The 21,397-nt window shown below is 39.6% G+C and overlaps 1 protein-coding gene across 1 annotated transcript in view; it reads left to right on the top strand.

Annotated features, from left to right (window-relative positions):
• Positions 1–4,447: 4,447 nt before the first annotated feature.
• The window catches only part of MAK (male germ cell associated kinase), a 56,990-nt gene continuing 40,040 nt past the window's right edge, over positions 4,448–21,397 (top strand). Inside the window, exons 1-8 of the mRNA XM_048839832.2 lie at positions 4,448–4,672; positions 8,917–9,257; positions 12,510–12,564; positions 13,305–13,426; positions 14,485–14,564; positions 16,829–16,961; positions 17,049–17,220; positions 18,667–18,834. Coding sequence (XP_048695789.1) covers positions 9,157–9,257; positions 12,510–12,564; positions 13,305–13,426; positions 14,485–14,564; positions 16,829–16,961; positions 17,049–17,220; positions 18,667–18,834 — 831 coding nt within the window. The 5' untranslated portion in view covers positions 4,448–4,672; positions 8,917–9,156. The remainder of the gene's footprint in view (positions 4,673–8,916; positions 9,258–12,509; positions 12,565–13,304; positions 13,427–14,484; positions 14,565–16,828; positions 16,962–17,048; positions 17,221–18,666; positions 18,835–21,397) is intronic.

Genomic DNA, 21,397 nt, shown 5'->3' on the forward strand with positions numbered 1-21,397 from the left:
TGTTAAAACTAAGGCTTTCTCTTCACTGACACAGAGCTGTCTTTTTTTTTTTTTTTTTTTTTTTACAGCACGATAACAAACATGCAGTAGTTATTTAGCTCTAAAAGTCTAACTAGAGACAAGGTACTTGTGGTGTTCACCATGAGGTAGCTAGGCAAGGTCAGCACTATAACCCTAGTCAGTGGTTGACTTTATCTGATTGACCTTGCAATAAAACTATAGTGCCTTGGGTCCACTATGTTTTTACAGCAGGATATCTATCCCTCAGTCAAAACACATCTATTTTGTCAGTGAAGACCTGGCCTACAACTCTCTTGTCGTAACCAGGATTTTAACATGGGTTAGTTAATGCAGGTTAGCATCACATGGGTGAAAAATATACCTGTTGTCTTGTGAAAACAAATACTTATGTTTAGAAAATACGATAAATCTTTTAAATAATTGTCCTTGTTCTTTAAATAAATCAGAAAAGTATTTCAGCTCTTCATGATACTGAGTGCCCTCAACTAACACTGAAGAATTGTGTGTGTTCAGCACCTCATATAATTGGGCCCTTTGCTTCACCAAAACTAAAATTTGGGTCCAAACCTAATCGTAGTTTTATTGCAAAAGAGATCATCTAAGTCTGTAAAACACAATCCTGTACTGTATTTCTCTATCACTTTTCCTCACCATGTGCAAACTAGAAACCATTTATAAAAGGTGAACTAGCTTCATGTGCTGTTAATTATATTTGAAAATTATACAGTATTTATGAAAACATATAAAAAATTATTAGAATTAGCTGCTATGCAAAATTCTCCATATAGCTGTAACAAGGGATGGTGTCCCTAGCCTCTGTTTGCTAGAAGCTGGGAATGGGCAACGAGGAATGAATCACTTGATGATTACCTGTTCTGTTCATTCCCTCTGGGGCACCTGGCATTGGCCATTGTCGGTAGACAGCATACTGGGCTAGATGGACCTTTGGTCTGACCCAGTATGGCCTTTCTTATGTTCTTAATGTGCACTAACCTTGACCTAAAATGTGCCTGGTATTGCAGGCCATGGCCTCTAAGTAGAAACTATCAAACTGTGTTGTAGTTTTGTAAAGCAAGCAAGATGACATCAAGATCAAATTTAGTCTGAGTACTAAATTTATTCTCGCCACTTAGTTTTACTTACACTAGATCAAATCTGAATTACCAAAAATAATATTTTCAGGTATATCCATGCTGTAGCATCTAGTTCTCCCTTTTTTCAAAATGACAAACTACAGATATTAGACAAATCTCTAGTAATTTTGTATAACTACAAGTAAACCTCATTCATAATTCTCAAATCCTTTAAAATTATTCTTTTGACGGCACTTCCTCACAGTAAACATACAAATAGATCCTATTATAAATGAGCAGAGATTTTTTATTCCATTGGTACAAAAGCCTAAAACTGATAAACTGATTTTTTCATTCTAGTAGGTCTATCCATAGTTATGCCTATTTTAGATATTTACAAAACACCTGATTATTAACATGCACACTCTTGTAATACTTAAGGGCAATTTATAAAAGGGGTTAATTTTAATCAGTGCTATAAAATGAAAAACACATGGCAAGAGTAGAGGTGGTAGCCTACACCTCCCAGTGGCTAGATCCATACATTGCAATAGTCTAACAAAGGAAAAAGCTTCAAATCCTTGGTAATGGCAGCTGTGAACTTTTAAAAGTATTACACTGAGGGCTCAGTTTTGCAGACATGTATGTGAGTAACTTTATTCACATGAATAGTCCCATTGTTACTTGCATTGACTTCTGTAGGATGAGACCCCAAATTTATATAGTTTTAATCTCAAAAGAGCAGAATGGATTAAAATAAATTATCTGTAAGGGAATATCGAAATAAGTAATTTACACCTCCAGACATATAACAAACTGAGGCCATAATTACGCAACCTTTATGTGAATTACCACCCCACATACGGGTCACAGGTGGAGACCCCAAGCAAAGTAACCTGGTGTTCTGTGCACAGGATAAAGATTCAGGTATTCCTAAATTATAATTCAAATCAAACACAATCTCCCTCAGAGGCCTTGGGCAAAGTCACCCTTGATCATAGGTAGTAGAACTAGGAGTGCGGGGGGTGCTGCAGCATCCCCAGGCTTGAAGTGGTTTTCATTATATACAGGATTTACAGGTTGGTTCACTGGCTCTCAGCACCCGCACTAGAAAAATTGTTCTATCGCTTCTGCCCTTGATGAATTTTGGCGCTCTCCCTCCATTGCTCTGTCCGTAAAAGTGAGATACTTAACCTCAACTGTGTTTTGAGGATTAGTGACAGTCTGTACAGGGCTATTTAAGAGGTCAGTTTTACTTTTTATGCTTTGTCTAGTGATGTAATGCAGTGTGTGTGTATTTTTTTAAAAATCAGAAAGGTCAGGTAGGGGTTATATTACAATCAGACGTAAAACTTGATTGATTGTATTAGCAAGCATCTGTCTCCTACAGTGCTTGTTAATTAGGGCTAACTTGGTGTTAAAATGACCAATTTTCTTTTGTTTGCATCAGTATAACTTTTTAAATCTTGTTTTATCACTTCTTGCACTTTGCATCATTATACCAGTCATGGGCATTTTAGAAAATATTGCAGTTCAGGCACTTTTTTTTTTTGGATTTGAATAGTTAAGTTTGGCTTTATTTGAACAAAACAGAGGGGAAGAGTGAAAATTCTAGACAGCACTCATTTCATTTCACCTTTTACATTATCAAAAGTGTTGACTTCTCCTGTCTCATGTTACAAATGTAGGTGTGAATCCTGCTTGCCTGGATCAGAATGGTGGTCCCATTTAAGTTAACCTCACTACTTGTGTGAACAAGGCAAGCAGGATCCAGCTGTCTGGACCCAATCCTGGGAGGCAGCAAGCATCCTCACAGTCTGCTGCTTTCCACTATGTTTTTCAAGGCACAAAGAGCAACTGTATACTTTGCCTGACAGAATTTAGATAAAGTGACAACAAAACATAATTTATTTTGCGTTTAGTCAGCACCTCAAAATACCTGGTCTGCCATGAGTCAGGCTCCTAGCTGTGCTGCAGTACAAATACAGTAAGTAAAAGTAAAGTCTCCATATGAGCGTGTGACTTCCGTAACATGCTGCATCAATCTGTCTCAAAATGGCAGCTTCACCAACAGCCTGCTGGAATTCTGAATCTGCAGTACGACCACCATATAAACAATTACACAGCTGTGTAAATCAATGGGAGTAGGAGCAGACCCTGGGTAAAGAAAACAAACAGTGTGAAGGCCTGATGCTGAACACCTGCAGCTCCTATTAACTGCTGTGGAGCTTGTTTGTGCTTATTACTGTCCATCATCAGACAATGGAGCTTTCCCATTTGAACTCTTCCCACAGTAGCACCGAGACTGTACTGATATGAAAAAGTCACCAAAGCAGGTGGTGGTGCTGGATAAACATTTCTCCTGAAAGAGTCCCGAATGCAGGAAAGCACTTCAACTGCTTAAACCCTTGCCTATTCAGAAAAGCACTTCAGTATGTGCTTGACTTCTATGGGGCTTAGCAAATGCTTTCTGGGGTTGGGGTGAGAGTTCTTGTGAATTTCAGCCTGCAAGACTAAGGTAGAGAGAGAGAGAGAGTGGAAAGTGGGCTTCTGAATCTTCTGTCCTGTAGCCTCATGCAGCTCTCAAACATAATTTTCCCGCAACCCCCTTATGACAACAAAAATTACTACACAACCCCAAGAGAGGGGACCAAATCCTGAGCCTGCTTGAGCTATGCCACCCCAGGTGTGAGGCCCAAAGCCTCAGCCCCAGGCAAGGGGCCCATAACCTGATCCCCGCCATACAGGGCTTCAGCCTTAGGTCGTGGGCCTTGGACTTCAGCTTTGGCCCCAGCAAGTCTAAGCCAGTCCTGACACTGCCATTAAAATGGGCTCCTGACCCACAGGGTGAGAACCACTGGCCTAAAGCATTTAGGTTTCCTATTCTGAAGCAGAAAGTCCCATAGCAGGCATGGAAACTTGGCTCTTACCACCCCTGCATATGGGAAAGGAAATTGTTCACAGAGGTGGGTTTTCTTCTCCTGCTAGCGCGTTCCTCGCTGGCTACTGCAGCCCATCACCTCCCACCATGGAAAAAACTAGGCAGCGTGAAACGGCAGCAACCTCCCAGGTAGCAAAACGCCCCCTGCAGCATGACGACAGGTTGCAGAGTGGTAGCCGTGTCAGCCCTTGCAAAGAGCAGCTGGCCCTCTCAGGGGCTGTCAATGAGTTGCCAAACAGCTGTAGCTACAGGACGGCTGCACGCGCACACCAGCCCCTGCCCCGCGTGCCAGAACAGGCGCCGTGGCGCTGCCCGCGCGCACCGGGGCGGAGTTTGACGCTCCGCGAGCGCAGCGTGCCCGCCGCACGCCACCCTGGCCGTTGCCGCCCGCAGCGGGCCCTGCCGGGTCACGTGGTCAGCGCCCGCGCCAGGGCCCGGCCGCGGCGGTGCCGGCAGATGGGCGGGTTCCCTTCTCCTTGCCCCGCCCCCACGCGTCCCCCGCCGTCGCCTAGGAGACGAGTCCCACCCCGGCCGGGCTGGAGGAGCTCACGGCGGGGGCGCTGCTGGCGGTTCGAGGTCGGGATGCGCCGCGCGCCAGAGGGGGGCGGCCCCGGCACCGGCGGCCAGGAGCGCAGCAGTGAGTGCGGGGTGGGGGCAGGGGGCGGGAGGAGTAGGAAGGGGGAGACGATGGGGGAAGGGCTGGGGGGACATGGGGTTGGGAGGGTTGATGGGGGGGCTAGAGGAGGGGCTGATGGGCGGGGGGGTAGCAGGGGTGGGCATGTCACCTCCAGATTGACTTGTTTTTTTTGTCCCGGGGGGAGGTGGGTTGTGGGGCAAGCCAGAGGAGGAATTATTCTCCCCCCCCCCCAAAAAAAATACACGTGTCTCTGACTGTGCCCCCCTCCCCATGGTGCAGTTTGACTTTCGTGCTTTAAAAGAGAGGCGCTGCCTTTCGCTCACTTCCTGACGCAACCTTGAATCTCTCTCGTGTGGCTGTTTGGCTGAAGGGAGAGCCCATCACATGTCCGAACAAGGCTTTAAATGCCTCGTCTGAAACAGGCACAGCCTTCCCAAAGGCAGAGACTATGAACACTCGTCCTGAAGTTAGTCTTACAATGAAGGCTGCTCCTTGCAGATGAATGAGAGACTTAAGAGTTCTGTTCGCTCTCTTGGCCAGCAGTCAGCTAATAAAGCTGCAGCAGTGTCTCAGTGTCGCAGCCAGCTCCTGTAAAAGTAAACAATAAAGAAGTCAATGCAAGGATAATTCCCCCGCCTCCCGCCCCCTCCCTCAGACTGCAGTCCTTCCTACCAGGCAAAACTTCTTCCATTGCCAGCTGTTAAGGTCAGTGGGAATTTGGTTTGAGTAATGACTGTAGACTCTAAAAGGCATGATGATAACTTCTGCAAACCATCCTTGTATTGTTTATCAAGGGGCCTGATTCTCCACTTCCTTACTCTACTTTATCCCAGTAGAATTACTCCTGGTTTAGAGTATGTGAGAGGAGAATAGGGGCCATGTTCTAATTCTGTTCCAATAAAGATACAACACACCGGTAGCCCAGTCTGGCTCCCATTGGCTCCCGGAAGAGTAAGCCCAAGCCCTGATAATGTTATGATATGTATTAATGAGGACAGTCTGATTTTCATCTGTGAGATCTATTAATGAGGACAGTCTGATTTTCATCTGTGAGATCTAAGATAAAACTTCTCAGGAAATCTTGATTTTTCACATTTTGAATAAATGAGAGTTGTGGCCTCTTTTTCAAGACAAGCGTGAGCTTAATTCTAAAGGGGAAAATGTATATTATCCTGACAGCCAACAATAAAAAATGAAACCATGTACCAAACCTTTTCAAAAAGTAAATTAATTTCCTTATGATACATATATAAACAAATATTTACTATGGGCCAGTGTGTGAATCCTTTACGTATGTCGGTAAGGAGTTACTCTCATGAGTACTCCAATAGATGATTAAGGCTGTCAGAATTGCACCCTAAATGCTCTATGTGTTCCCTTATGAGATTGAACAGTTTGAATAAGGGGTTCATAATCTGGCTCAAGAAATGTATGGACACATCTTAGAACTTGGTTACTATCTGTTTTAATCATATTGTATACTAACTACTCAGATGTCTTTAAGGGACATAGTCTGTTTTTTAAAATTTGTTTTATTTTTGTTTTTAAAAGTATTGCTACTATTTTATTAATAAAGCATTTTTAACAGAACAGGATCATTTAGGGCCTAGTCCTGCCAGCCTTACTCATCTTGGGTAGTGACTTGCTCCATGAATAGTCCCATTGATTTCAATAAATCAGTGTAAATAGGGTTGGCAAAATTGGGGTCTAAGTGTTTTATTTAGCTGCATGGAGGCTCCTTAGTGGATTGCATTTTCTAGTTTGTTTGCAATTTACTATGTTTTAGGGTTTGGGTAGCTTGTCCCTTTTTGCATGCAACTGTTGAATCTGTTCCGTGGAAATGCATTATAAATGTGCTTCAGGGACTTTGGTGATTTGCTGTTTGCCCACTGTATATTTTAAAATTATAAATAGACATTTTAAAATTAATGATGACATTACTGACTGTTACTACTGCTTAAATAACATAATAAGATGGTAATGGTACAAATGTGAAAATGTACTTTCAAAATTGCTCAGATTCTGCAAGCGTAGACAAACTACTAGGGTCTTCCAAGCTATTGCACTTTGTCTTCCATTTGTCCTCTGTTTTAATCCTTCCTTAATCTTATGTGAAGAGATTATTGGCAGTGTGTCACTATGAATAAGAAACAATCTGTTGTTTACAGTAGGCTTTCTTCTTTCAGCTAAGTACTCACAGGTGATGCTCCTGAATGTAGTGGCATATTTATTTCACAGAGCTGTGTAAGATTCAGGACATGAGGTTGTGCAGAAGAATGTGTAGGCCTTATTCTGTTCAGTTAACAGCAAAACTCCTATTGACTTCAGAAGGGTCAGGACAGAAACCTTTGTTGCTACCAAGAGCCTGATGTTGCATTTCTTATAGTCCTCAATCTCTTGTTTTGGCTCCATAGGGGAGGCAGGATCGGGCTCTAAACTTGCAAAGATAGACGTTTCCACAGGGGAAAGAATTAATTCTGCTAGGTTAGCATGTATAGCATTTATTTTTGTTTAGTACACATCTGACTTAGTAACAATAATTTAAAATGTTGGAGGTCAATTTAAGTAATAAATAGGGATTACTTGGGAAGTGGTCAGGGGAGAAGTGTGAACAAAGAGCAGGACTTAGAGATAGGTCTAGGTTTCCAAGTTTGGATCTAGATCAGGCTCCAAATTTCCCTAGAATTCAGGGTCCTCTTGTTTTCATTCAGTCTATTCTCGAGCTAGTGACCCATCATGAAGTTCAGATACACATATAAAGTTTCTGCATTTTCAGACCTGGGGTTACGGTTCAAATTTATTGTTAGTAGGGAGATTATATATAAACCCACTTCCTTTGGGTATGGTATACAGAGGTGTCAACATACTGTGTTAATATCAGTATAGTTGTATGAGAATGATTGTCCACTTAGTGTGATAGGCTAATGAAGGAACTCGTAAAGGGGAATCACCAACTTGAAAACTAATCAACTAAAGGGAATTAAAAGTATTTTCAAATATTAAACCAGTCTCTGGATTCCCCTGCCAATATTCATGGGGTTTTTTTATTATTAGAGCTTTGTGAATAACTGATCTTTTTGGTTCACTGGCAGTTCTGAATAAAATTGAAAACATTATATATATAAAAAAAATACACACACAAAACTGGCTTATCAGGATCATTTAACAGTATATAGACGTGTGTATGTGATTTTTCAAAGCTTACTAAGTGACTTGGACACCAAATCCTATTAAAATTAATCTCATTCTATATTTGTTATATATGCATATTAATATATATTTTATATAGTTTCTGATGCTTTACATGCTGTCTTTTAAAGTGCAAATAACCATGCTTTCAGAGGGCTTTCTAAAATAAATCTTTGTATTTTTAATAGCTATTTTTAAAGGATAAATAAAACTAAGCAATAAGCCGAGTCTACCATGAGTAGGCCCATTGAAGTTAATATGTGTAAGGGTTTGCAGGATTGGGGCCTAAAATAGCAAACTTTAGATGGCATTATAAGGCAGCAGGTTGAAGATTGGAGTCTAATTTTTTTTGCCTATGTAAAATTTCCACAATAATTTACTTCCAGATCTGCTGGGTAGTGTTGCTGTGCTCTATTAAACAATTATTTCATTTCACCATAGAGGTGGCTGCATTTCAATGAGGGGCAAAATGATTACTTTGTACTCTTTGTGGCCAAACTGGTGGAGGGTCAGTGCACAGGGAATAAGCAGAGTGGGTCATCTGCTACTGGCATCATGACAGCCAGTGCACGATTCCTCACTGATGCCAGAGGCACCACTGAATGGTGGGACAAGGTGCTGCTTTTATAAGGAGGCTGTTTCAAGCAAGCGCATCCTGCAGACAGGAGTATGTGCTAGCCAGCTGCAGGGTTGGACATGTCTCCTAAACAGCAGAATACACCTACATTGGGATGTCATGTTCATGCTGGATTGTTAGCTCCTGGTGCTCTCAGTGTTACGGGGAGAATTCTCACATTTTACAGGAAAAGCCACATGGATGTAGCAAGTTGCTTGATGCTTGTAGAACATATTCAGTTTAGATCTGTATCTTTATTCCATATGGCAAAAAAACCCTGGCCATTCTGACAGGTTCCATTATACAGCGAAAACATTAATATAAGATTCTTTATTCATGTTAGATATGAGTATTCTATTGTATTTTTCCTAGAATACATTAATGTTAAAATTCACCTTTTTCACCCCCCCCCCCTTTTTTTGTTTGTTTGTTTGTTAAGGATGTATGTAAGAATGGCTGCATTATTCCCTTCCTTGTTACTTTATTTCTGGATCTCAAAGTGGCTATAATCCTGAGGAAGAAGACCAAATATCTTAATAAATTATGACAAACAATCCACTCATATAACATCATCATTCTGGAAAAACAAAAATTTGTCTTAAAAATTGAGTGTGGAAGTCCTCTAATAAAAGGAGACATTCAAAGTTTTCAAGGCTTTCAGCAATCCAGGTCTTACAAAATGAACCGTTACACAACCATGAAACAACTTGGTGACGGCACCTATGGCAGTGTACTCATGGGAAAGAGCAATGAGTCAGGCGAGCTTGTGGCTATCAAAAGGTATGTGATATTGAGTAAACGTACTCTTAAATAGTTAAGATTGTAACTCTTTTATACTATGCTATTTATGTACAAAAAAATTAAGACAATTTTTCAAGTAAACTAAGATCTTAAAAAACAAAGATTGTGTGTTCTTTTAGATGTCTGATTTGATGACCTTGGACCACATTCTCAACTGGTGTAAAACACTGTGGTTCCATGGAAGTCAATTGAGTTACACCAGCCAAGGATATGGCCCCTGAACAAAACCAGAATGTGTTTTAAAAATCAATCATTGGTGTTTTTTCTCCTGAAGTAACTTTAGAAGAAAGTAATAAGTTTGATCTTTCACCCAATAAAAGTCAAAGGGCAGAATCTGGCCTACAGTTGATAATTTAGGAAAAGCTGCTGGATCAGTGGTTAGATTTGTTACAGTTATACCCTAATGCCCTGAATATCCTAGTAACTAATTTTTTGCCTATGTTGCATGTCAGAAATTTAAAGGTGACTGCAATATGCTTTTTGGTACTCTGTGAGATACTTTAAAGTGCTCACCAAATTCTTCTCATGTTTACATATTGAATTCCCATGATAGCTATGTTCCTCTGGGAAAAACTGAACTGTTTGCTTCAAGAGTGGGACTTGCGAGAGGTGTGGGTGAAAGAACTTTCTTGACAACTGACCTGTGACTGTGGAATAGCCACAAGCCTCCAGATTCAAATGGAAACTATGCTTCTTACACATGGTCTTCCAACAATAAATATGTTAACTACTATAAAAACAGATATATTCCCTCTTAACTGGCAGATGGAGAGAAAGAAACAAAGATCCTTATGCATGCTTTAGCATTTGTAAGTAAGTTACTGTAATGATGAGCAATGTATAAGTACCTAGTTAAGTAAGTAAATAAGTAAGGTGACAGTTTGGTTTTAAATCTCTTCTTAAAACCATTAGCTCCTGGGCACTCCTAAATCCTTAAATTCTTATGATGAGGTTCAGGCCCTATCCATTTTGTTTTGTGCAGAAGGGCATAAAATAGGTCTACAAAAACAAACTTATTGTGACCAAGACATGATCCCATATAGAGCTTTTGGGGCAAATTATTCCTGTCAGGGGAGAGGAGTTCGGTTTCTAACCTCTAAGACTGAGCAATCTTTGCTGGATGTACGGCAGTTGGTCCAGGGAGCAGATGACAACAGTTACTGTTCCCACGGACCCTAGGCTCTGCCCCAGTGTGGCTCCTCCATGGGTTTCAGCTGCAGAGGAATACCCCAAACCATGTTGTAACACTTTTTTGTGTCCTGATTGACTACTACTTTGCCCATATACACATAAAAAGAAATTACCTTACTCTGGCCCATCGTAGAACGAGAAGTCTCTCTGTTCCTAAGGGTTTAAATTTGTTGTGCAAGAATGAGGTCTGACTCCATTAAATTTAATTTTGCTTTCACTACTTGTACTTTAGAAAGGGTAGAACAGATGCATTTCATGTCTCATTAGATGATGTAGTAGATTACTGTAAGCAGTATATTCCTGCCTGTTTGCTTTGCTACACAATCCACTCTAACATAGCTGCTTGTCATCAGGGAATCTAAATAATAAATGTAACTTTAAAGTTTTCTTGGATCTTCTGACAGAGTAAAGATCAACACCAAAGCAATTCTGTTTCTAAAGGAAGAAACCCATTGTGGGTCCATGTGAGCAGGTGTCTTTCCCAACCTGCTTTAATACAGCCCTCATACTGGAGAGTTACAACTCTCTTCCTTCCCTCCCTTGGAATTTGGCTTTGTTTTCAAAGGCTTAGTAACTGTATGCAAGCAAACAATTCGCATTTTGATATGGTTAAATGTAAAGGTATACATCTAGGAACAAAGAATGTAGGCTGTACCAATAGGATGGGAGACTCTCTCCTGGGAAGCAGTGTCTGTGGGGGAAAAAAATGGGGGTTGTGGTGGATAATCAGCTGAACATGAGTTCCTGGTGTGCTGCTGTGTCCAAAAGAGCTAATGTGATCCTTAGATGCATAAACAGGGGAATCTCAAGTTGGAGTAGGAAGGTTATTTGATCTCTGTATTTGGCACTGGTGCACCTGCTGCTGGAATACAGTGTCCATTTCTGGTGTCTGCCGTTCAAAAAGGTTGTTGATAAATTGGAGTGGGCTCAAAGAAGAGCCATGAAAATGATTAAAGGATTAGAAAACATGACATAGTGATTGCGCTCTTTGAATCAATCTATTTAGCTTAACAAAGAGAAGATTGAGTGACTTGATTAGTCTTTAAGAACCTACAGGGGGAACAAATATTTAGTAATAGACTCTGCAGTCTAACAAAGGAAGGTATAACACAATCCAATGCTTGGAAGTTGAAGCTAGACAAATTCAGATTGTAAGTAAGGCATACATTTTTAATAGTGAGAGTAATTAACCATTGGATCAGTTTACCTAGGGTTGTGGTGGATTTTCCATCACTGGCAATTTTTAAATCAAGATTGGATGTGTTTCTAAAAGATCTGTCCCAGGAATTATTTTGGGGAAGTTCTATGGCCTGTGTTAAAGGGGGTCAGACTAGATGATTGCAATGATCCCTTCTGGCCTTAGAATCTATGAATAAGTCACTGAGAGTTTGACTTCAGGAAGAGCAAAATAAAGCCTGATGTTTGGATTCTAGCGGGGTTAGTCTGTACATAACTTTCAGCAACCTGAGTTTGTAGTCAGGCTCCCCAGCAGGTTTGTACTCGGCAGCTAGCCCACGCTGAAGTCAGTGTCACCATGTCTGTACACCACTGTTGTTATGTATGCTAGCTAGATTGTCACTACCATGGTACAATAGCACTTTCACTTGCAGTGTAAACATACCCAAGTGACCTCCCCTACTTCAAATTCCTAGGCCAATGTCTTATCCTCTGGGTCATGCTGACTCCCACAGGATTAAGGACATAGTTCAGATTACATAGGTGGGGTAAAATGCTTGCTGATATTTATAGAACTCTTGGGGATACCTTGGTCTATGTGGCTAACTACCTTCTAAAAACTGTGTAGTGGTTACATATCATACATTACGTTAAACTGTGGCAAACCTAAAAACAATACAATTCAACTTTAGTAAATATTAATAAAATTATTAAATCAAGTATATTTGAAATATATTGAAAATAGAATTTGATTGTTACGCTGCTGAAAAGTGACACATTCCTGATCTTTCTTGGTTCTAAGAAAATTTTGTTTGTATGTATTGTTAATTTAGAATACACTGTATTTTCTGGATTTTATTTCAGGATGAAAAGAAAGTTCTATTCTTGGGATGAATGTATGAATTTGAGAGAAGTCAAGGTAAAACTGAGAGCATAATGTTTTTTAATGTATACTGAATGTTGTGTCTTTGCCTTCTTGTTTAAATTTATACCTTAGTTAGTCCTAAATATAAAACCAGATTATTAAGGAGCGAGAGGGAAAGTTTAATCTCCTACCTGACATTTTGTTTTTGAAGTTTTTACATCCAACAGTGTAACATATTATTTTAAATTAAACAGTATATGAAGCAGTGTAGTAAACTGATTAATGGTGGAGCTGAAAAATTCTGTATCTTGTGATTTGTGATATTTATATGATATGGAGGGATCTTCAATGTGCTGTTTTCATCCAAGTCCTATTAATTTATCTTGCATGCATGGGTTGTAGTCATGATTTTGATATCAACTTTAAAATATCCATTTACTGTAAGTTTTCTGTTGATTGGCCTTGTCTTTTTTACATGCAAATTATGGATAACCGAGTGCCTGGTTGAAAAATATTGGATTTATGCATGCAAATACAGTAGTTTCACTTGCACAAACTGGATACTCTAAAAATTTGCCCCTGAAGCTTTATTCTTTCATAAACGTAACACTGTTGTAGAGGAATGCAAATAGGTATTCAGAAGAAGTACAGAAAAATAGACAAGATACACTGCATTTGTCCAAGAACTATTTCTAATGTAGAATTAACAAAACTTTAGGCATTGCTCTATTTTAGCTCTGTTGAATAACAAAAATTACTGTCATAATTTTAACACACATGTTGCTGTATTGCAGTCTCTTAAGAAACTGAATCATGCCAATGTGATAAAACTGAAAGAAGTTATCAGAGAAAATGACCACCTTTATTTTGTGTTTGAGTATATGAAGGAAAATCTCTATCAGTTAATGAAGGACAGGTATGTTTCATTTGTAAAACGTTCAGTGGAATCTGGTGTTTGCACTTTTTTTAATGAGTTCTATTGATATCTTGAGCAATGTGTTAAAATTTCTGTTTTAAGATTCATTCCATACTTAGTAGATTCAAATTAATAAAAGCTTGATTGTACATTCTGTCCTTAATGTCAGCCCCACTGAGGTCAACGGAAGTTATGCCTATGTATCTGAGAACAAATTATGAATTGTTCAGCTTCCAGTATAGCGGGAATAATGCAACCAGATAAGAATTCTGAGATAATCAAATGCCTTGGGTGTATAGTAGCCATGCAGGAATTTGTGAAAGCAATTTTCTTAAGCCCTTTAATGTATGCATCTCAGTGGTGGGCAACCTGTGGCCCATGGGCCACAAGCAGCCCATCAGGATAATCCACTGGCAAGCTGCGAGACAGTTTGTTTACACTGACCGTCCGCAGGCACGGCTGCTCGCTCTTCCTGGCCAAGGGGAGCTGCAGGAAGCAGTGTGGGCCACAGGGACGTGCTGGCTGCCGCTTCCTGCAGCTCCCATTGGCTGGGAACGACGAACTGCGGTCACTGGGAGCTGCAGGTAGCCATGCCTGCAGACGGTCAATGTAAGCAAACTGTCTCGCGGCCCGCCAGCGGATTACCCTGATGGACTGCAGGTTGCCCACCACTAGACTAATATTTCACCAACTGCCTATATTTGGTTTGGTTTGCGGAGGGTGGGGTGGGGAAACGGTGGGGAATGGTTGTGTGTACACAGGAGAGAAAGAGAGAGAAGACCAACATATTTATATACAGACGTGGAACTTGATCTTTCTGTCCTTAGGCAGACACAATACCCTTTGCAATCAGAGAGAGTTTTACTTGAATATGGAATTACATATTAAGCCCTAGATTGTTCATATAAAAATTTTGCTTTGTTCTTTCACCCTTGAGGTTCAGTTGCTTCATAATATATTGTATAAATGCTGAAAATGTTATTCATTACAGGAAAAAAAATCTATATAAAAATTGCTTGAAATAGTTAAATATTTTATGTAAATTTGTTTCTTTGCAGAAACAAGTTGTTCCCTGAGTCAGTCATCAGAAACATTATGTATCAGATATTACAAGGGCTAGCTTTTATCCATAAGCACGGTAGGTTTCTTTGCAGACTTTAACTGTGCAGCCCTCTTTTGAGAAAGAGGATAATGCAAGTTTGATTAAGGCTGGGGTTACAGGCTAAACAGATCAAGTTATCATATTATAGAAAGTATGTGGCTGCCATATGTAGTCTCAAAAATGTGCTATCTTAAGAAAGCCATCTGGATTTTTAAATTATATTTGGTTCTTCTGTAATCGGAGGCTCTCTTTTCTGAAAGCACCAATAATTATTATTTAGAGACTGTTTAATACGTTTCAGCCCTAGATCAAAGATGATTTTGATTCTGAAGAAGGTTGCATGCTGTATTATACAGTGTATTTCTTATTTTTCTCAAGAGGGTATGTTTGGGGACAATTGTGACTTTGCAGTTTCATTTGTCTTTTAAGATATCAAAATAAATTAATGCAATATCTACAAAAATGTTGAAATAATTTGTTCACTAAAATACAAAATGAACATGTCTATTGCATGAAATCTAGCGGGTATGAGCAGCCACAGCTCACTGAAGAAGTTCTGGGTGCACTGCATCTTTCAGAACTTACACAAATTTAGCAAAATATTCCACTTAATTTATTCTGGTGTGCAAAGCATCTTTTAAACTGCATTCTGATATACTAGTAACAAGTCCCTTTATATTAAAAAAGTATCATCCTACTCTCCTGTTCATGTTATCTTTTATGCTTTTTTTCCTCCCCTCATCACTTTCTCTGCAATATGTCAGAGAAAATAAGATGTTCACTGATGATAAAATAAAGAACATGTATTCTAAGTCATCTCTGGCTTAGCTTTTCTACACAGACATAGTAAGACTCTTGGATACAGTACTCCACTAAAAAGAACTTCTCCTATGCTTACTAATGTTGTAAGTGATCTATAAAGTATTGTTTTCGTGTCTTTTTGATTTATGACCATAGATTATTCTCTGGTCATCAACAAACTTTCTATTTATACGCATAAAATAGATGAGTGAGTCACATGTAGAGAACTTGTGAAAAGTCTCATTTCTATAAAATGTTAGTGTTATTCTAATCTTAGATATATTGGCATAGAAAGATGATGAAATTTACAAAATCACCTTTTGCCTTCATAATTAGAGCTGAATCCTTGTGATTTTTAGATTTTCAGTTCATAGTTAGTATGCATTATGCCTCTGGTATTTAGGGCAGTGACAAAGCTCCTCCACTCCGATCTGTTTCTGGCAAGTCTTTCAGTGGTTCCCCAGCTGTGTCCCAGGTTTTTCAGCTCAGCTTCTACAGCTCTTCACCACAATGTTTTCGGGCGGCCTTGTTTTCACTTGCCTTCAGGTATCCATCTTAGTGCTATTCTGGTGATGGAGTCAGTTTCCATCCGAAGCACATGGCCAGTCCATCTCCAGCGCCTCCTGATAATGATGGTACTCATATCTTCTTGGCTGCACGTAGAAAACCAATAAATTCAGTAAATACTGAATTGCAGTATTGCTTAGTGGGGTCAATGGATACTTTCTACAAATCTAACCACATATTTGAATTAAACAGCAAGGCTGATTAGACTGTGTAGAGGAAGAAACCATGTTATAGACAGCCTAATTTTAAAACACGGATACCTAAATAAAACTTGCAAATCCTGTATTTCGATGCTCAAATTAGAATTTAGGTGCATGAAACAGACATTTATATGTGTAACTGCTGATATGAACATCTAAAATCAGAATTTGGATGTCCTGTTAAAATCCAATGTTTGCAAGGTGGTCCCAGAGTGATAAATAAAACTAACTCCTACAAGAAATGTTAACTGGATAATATTGTCAGAGACTCTTGTTTATTTTTGTGTGTGTGTATGTGTGTGTGTGTATATGTGTGTGTGTATATATATATGTGTATATATATATATATATATAAAAGAGGAAGAAACAAAAAGTGCTCTGTTTCTAAAACTGGTTTGTTGTTTAAAATTATTAAACAAAACAAACTACCATTGCATTGATAGCCAAACCATCACAATTCAAAATGAAACGGCCATTTCCTGAAAGTTGCTGCGTGTTTTCTTTAGAGTTTTAAAACCAGATAGTTTGTGCTTATTAATTTACCAATAAATCAAATTAAATGATAGGAAAACTGTTTCCTTCCTTTATAATATAACATATGTTGAAAGAGTGTGAATGAAAGAAAAGCTTATGGTCTCCAGAGAATCCTAAAGTGAACTTGGTATGGGTAAATCAAAGCTGGCTGATGAACAAGTGATGGCATAATTTGTCTTTTTCTGTATATACTCTCAGGTTTTTTCCATCGGGATATGAAGCCTGAAAACCTTCTCTGTATGGGCCCAGAACTTGTGAAAATAGCTGATTTTGGATTGGCTAGAGAATTAAGATCTCAGCCACCATACACCGATTATGTTTCTACCAGATGGTAAGTGATTTATGCAGTAAACATATGACCTTAACTTACCCTTGCTTTGTACCTCCACTTCTGAATTTGGCCCATGATTTCTTATAGGTATCGTGCACCTGAAGTTTTGTTGAGATCTTCTATTTATAGCTCTCCTATTGATATATGGGCTGTTGGTAGCATAATGGCTGAACTGTACACGCTGAGACCTCTTTTCCCAGGGACAAGCGAAGTAGATGAAATCTTCAAAATTTGCCAAGTATTAGGGACTCCAAAGAAGGTAAGTCCGATTGTAGATTTATAGTAGTATACGCTAATGAGAATAAAATGAATAAATTGTTTGAAGTGCTTTCTTGCCTTTAATGGGTGCATATAAACTATTGACGATATACTAATTGCTTGTGCAAACACCTGATGCTTTCTAAATTGTACTTATTTGTTCTTATTGACGTATAGAATAATACTCCTGTTTCGTGTATTAACACCCTTTATATGATGTGTGATTTTTATGTCCACTTACTCTACATCATGATGAAAGCCAGATAAATGAAAAATTGTTTTTTTAAAAAAGAGGTTGCACATGTGGCTTTAAGGATATTTGCATTAAAATATTTTTTTCATTGTAACATTGCCAAATTATTATGGTGTCTTAATTAGAGAATTGTGCCTTTAAAGTGAGGAAACAATGGAACACAAACTCATAAGATAGAGGGCTCCTGTTTTCATGTAAGATATTGTTAGCAATGGCATAAAGGGAGAAAAATGTAGATAATCTGTAAGTGTTAGAATTACTTTCAATTATTTTAGGCACCATATGCTATTTAAGGGCCAAGTTTTGATAAATGTAGGCTGAGTAGTGCTTACAAAAATGTGCACTTTTACTTGCATTTGCACACACACAGAGAAACTGCTTGCACAAGTAGCTATCTGAGCAGGCAAATATTCGAGTATGCAAACATTTATTTTCTGCAGGTACAAATCAGGTTTTGTTCTTTTTAAAACAAAAATCATAAATGCTTGATTCTGCAATGAGTTACAAAAGTACTACATGTGTTGTTATTTGTAGTACACTCTAAATGTGTGTGCCACTTTACATAACACATAGAAAGACAGTCTCCACTCCAAGGAGCATACTGTTCAATTTGGATACAATTAACCATAGCACAACAGTTCAAATGGAAGGAGGCGTGGAGATGCAACAGTGAGGAGACTTCATGAAAGAAGGTTTGAAGGAGGAGGTAAATGATGTTTGATGCATGGGAAATGAGAGTAGGGGATGGCATGAAAGAAGGTGACAGGAGCAAACAGTAGTATGAAGGGAAGGTACATGGGAGTGAGAGGATATGTAAGATTAATAGACAGAAGAGAGACGTAAGCAGGGGTGGAAGGTAAAAATGAGAAGCCGGAACTTAATGCTGAAAATGAGAGGAAGCTGGTGAAGGGATATTGGGGCAAGATGGTTGCAGTGGCAGCAGAAGAAGACAACTTTACCTGCAGAATTGTTAATAGACTGAAGAGATGCAGATATGGCAAGGCATTATGGATTATCTCCACAAGATTAGTGACTCCATCTTAGATTAGTGGATTAGTTAGATTAGACTCCAGATTAGTGACTTGGTCTGTTCACCTCCCTTCTTAGCATGCAGATTGTAGAATTCTGTTTTAATTTGATCCAAAACGATGTAGTGTGTTAACTCTCTGACGTCTTGTTTTCACTTTTTAATAGAGTGACTGGCCAGAAGGGTACCAGCTTGCGTCTGCCATGAGTTTCCGCTTCCCACAATGTATCCCTATGCACCTCAAAACTCTCATTCCAAATGCCAGCAGTGAAGCAATACAGCTTATGACTGATATGCTGAACTGGGATCCAAAGAAGCGACCTACAGCAAGTCAGGTAAGACTGCCTAAGTGATGGATTCATTATAAGGCTAATAATTTATATAGTGCTTTACATTAAAATTTTACACACGCTAGCCAAATGATCATCATAGCACTGTAAGAAAGTAAAAATCAGCCTCCTATTTTGTACATGTGGGTGGAAATAAGACCGGAGAGAAGCCCAAATGTTCAAAGTTGCATGGTTCAAATAATATCAAACTTTGAGTTATGTTCTCTCTGTAATTTGGTCTTGTTGATGCTGTCAGCACAGGTCCATATCAGAGCCTCAGTCTCTGTCATACCTTACTTGAATAAATTCAGTCAGCAAGTGAAACAATGTGAACTAATCAATGTGGTCTAATGGACAGAGCACTGACCTGGGATTCAGAGGACCTGGGTTGTTTTCCTGGTATCTGACCTGCTGTGTGACCTTGAGCAAATTACTTCTCTCTGCTTCATTTTCTCCATTAATAAAAGGGATAGTGATAAAACCTTCCTTTGTGAAGTAGTGTGAGATCTGTGGGTGAAAAGTGCTATATAAGAGCTGAATATCTTTGTGTAGATGTGAGGTGAACCTTACTAAGCAATCAGGGACAAATTTTATGGGGACTTCAACAATGGTATATCACATCTTTTTCCATAAGAGTTAATAAAAACCCGAAATATGTGTACTGCCAAGTACCAAAGGTGTCTAAATAAGATACCTTTTTGTGTGTATCCAAAGTTAATGTAAGTACACTTATAGGATGTAAAAGAGGATTATAGCAGGGAATATAACCGAAAAAGGGAATATTGCAGGACAAGATGAAAATCCAACTAGTCACATGTGGACATAATGCAAGTGACTCAAATGTGACTAAGCTGGTGGTACAAAATAAATCAACCACCTCTCTCCACTTTACAAAAAGAACTAGTATTACAAGAGTCACCTCTAGCACTGTAGGCATCATACAGAGAATGCCACACAGCCCTTCTGTAAAAAGGAACAACTGGCCTAAATTGCATTGTCAAGGAGTCAGCTGTGCAGTGCATAAAGGAGACTTTAGTGTGGGCTCATATAAACAGGTGTCAAGGAGTTGGTGTGCAATAGTCCATATGCTATTGTGATGTAGTGCTAAATGTTAGTGTTGGAGCCCTGTAGAAATGTACCCATCACACAGGCATTCTTTCTCCTTCTCTGTTTTCTTCACCCATCGCTACTGTTCATGTGTCCTTCCTCCTGCAGGGCAGAGCCAAGGCAGTTCATTCTGTCTCCATCCATTTGAAGAATGATGCATCACAATGCTCTGTCCTTCCAATAGGAAGTCCTCCTCTACAGCAGTGGGTGGGTGTGTTTTGCAAATTCCTCCTTGAACTGCAGGGAGTGGCCTAGCTTTCCCGTCACCTCAGAGTTCTGGAACGTGGCTGACTCCACCTCCTCATCTAACTCTGACTGGTCTGCTGCTGTCCTGGCGCCCAGGCTGCTGCTCCCCACCACTGAGCCAGAACTACCCTGGAGGGGTAAAGGGCAGTGTGGGGAACAGGGCTGATGGGATGAGGGTGGAGTTGAGGGATTATTGGGGCATCATTATTAGAGTGAACGTGCCATTTCTTCTGAGTTTCTCTGCTGCTGGGGAGCCTGTTCCCCAGAGCTTCTCTTTCTCGTCAAATATATTCTGGACTTAGTAATAACATTTTAGATATACACAGTGCTTCTCATCCTGGGTGATCTCAAAGTATTTTACTAGTTGTATATATATTGCCCTGTTGAAATACAGCCTTCTCTGGGGTGGAAGGCAGCAAGCTGGTGCCCAGAGCAATGTAAAAAGGAAAAAAGTAGGAGAGGGGGTGTGACATACCAGAGTACAATACAGATTAATGAGCAGCTGTATGACCCGTGCCTTACAGTGCCTTGCTGAAGTAGCTCCCACCTGGGCTGCTCACAAACAGCCTTGCAGCATGCAAGCCACACCGTGAGTGTCTGTGTGTAACTGCAGCCTGCAAGCCACACTTGGGTTACGTTCTGGCTCTCACCAGCCTTGGTTATACTGCTGGGAGACCCCAACACACCACCAGTCTTAGATTTTTCTCCCAGAAATTTATGTCTTGTACTGTACAGCCCTCTTCAGGACAGTAAAAAATATATAATCTTATTTATTTGAGAATAATAATGCTCACAACTTGTCACTCCAAACAGAGTTACCCAGACACTTCAATTTAAACACACTGGGTTAGATAAAACAATAAAACAAGTTTGTACTCAATAAAGAGAGAGCTTTTAAGTGAGTACAAGTACTAAGGTATAAAAGTCAGAAATGGTTACAAGAAAAGTAAAGAGAAAATATTTATTAATACCTAACATAACAGACTATATCAGATTCAAGCAAAGTTTCTTACCACATGCTTTCAGCTGTCTTACTGACCAAACCTTGTAGGTCAGGACCCTTCCCTCAGAGTCCAGTGAATTCTTCCTTTATCTCTTCAGGTGCCATGAATGCAATGGACAGGGAGATAGAGAGGGGTGCCTTGGGATGTTTGTCCCTCCTTTTTATAGTTTCAGTCCCTCTCTTGAAAAAACGTTTCCAGCTGGAAACTTCATC

The sequence above is a fragment of the Caretta caretta genome, chromosome 2 (genome assembly GCF_965140235.1).
Source record: "Caretta caretta isolate rCarCar2 chromosome 2, rCarCar1.hap1, whole genome shotgun sequence".
NCBI classification, from domain to species: domain Eukaryota; kingdom Metazoa; phylum Chordata; order Testudines; family Cheloniidae; genus Caretta; species Caretta caretta.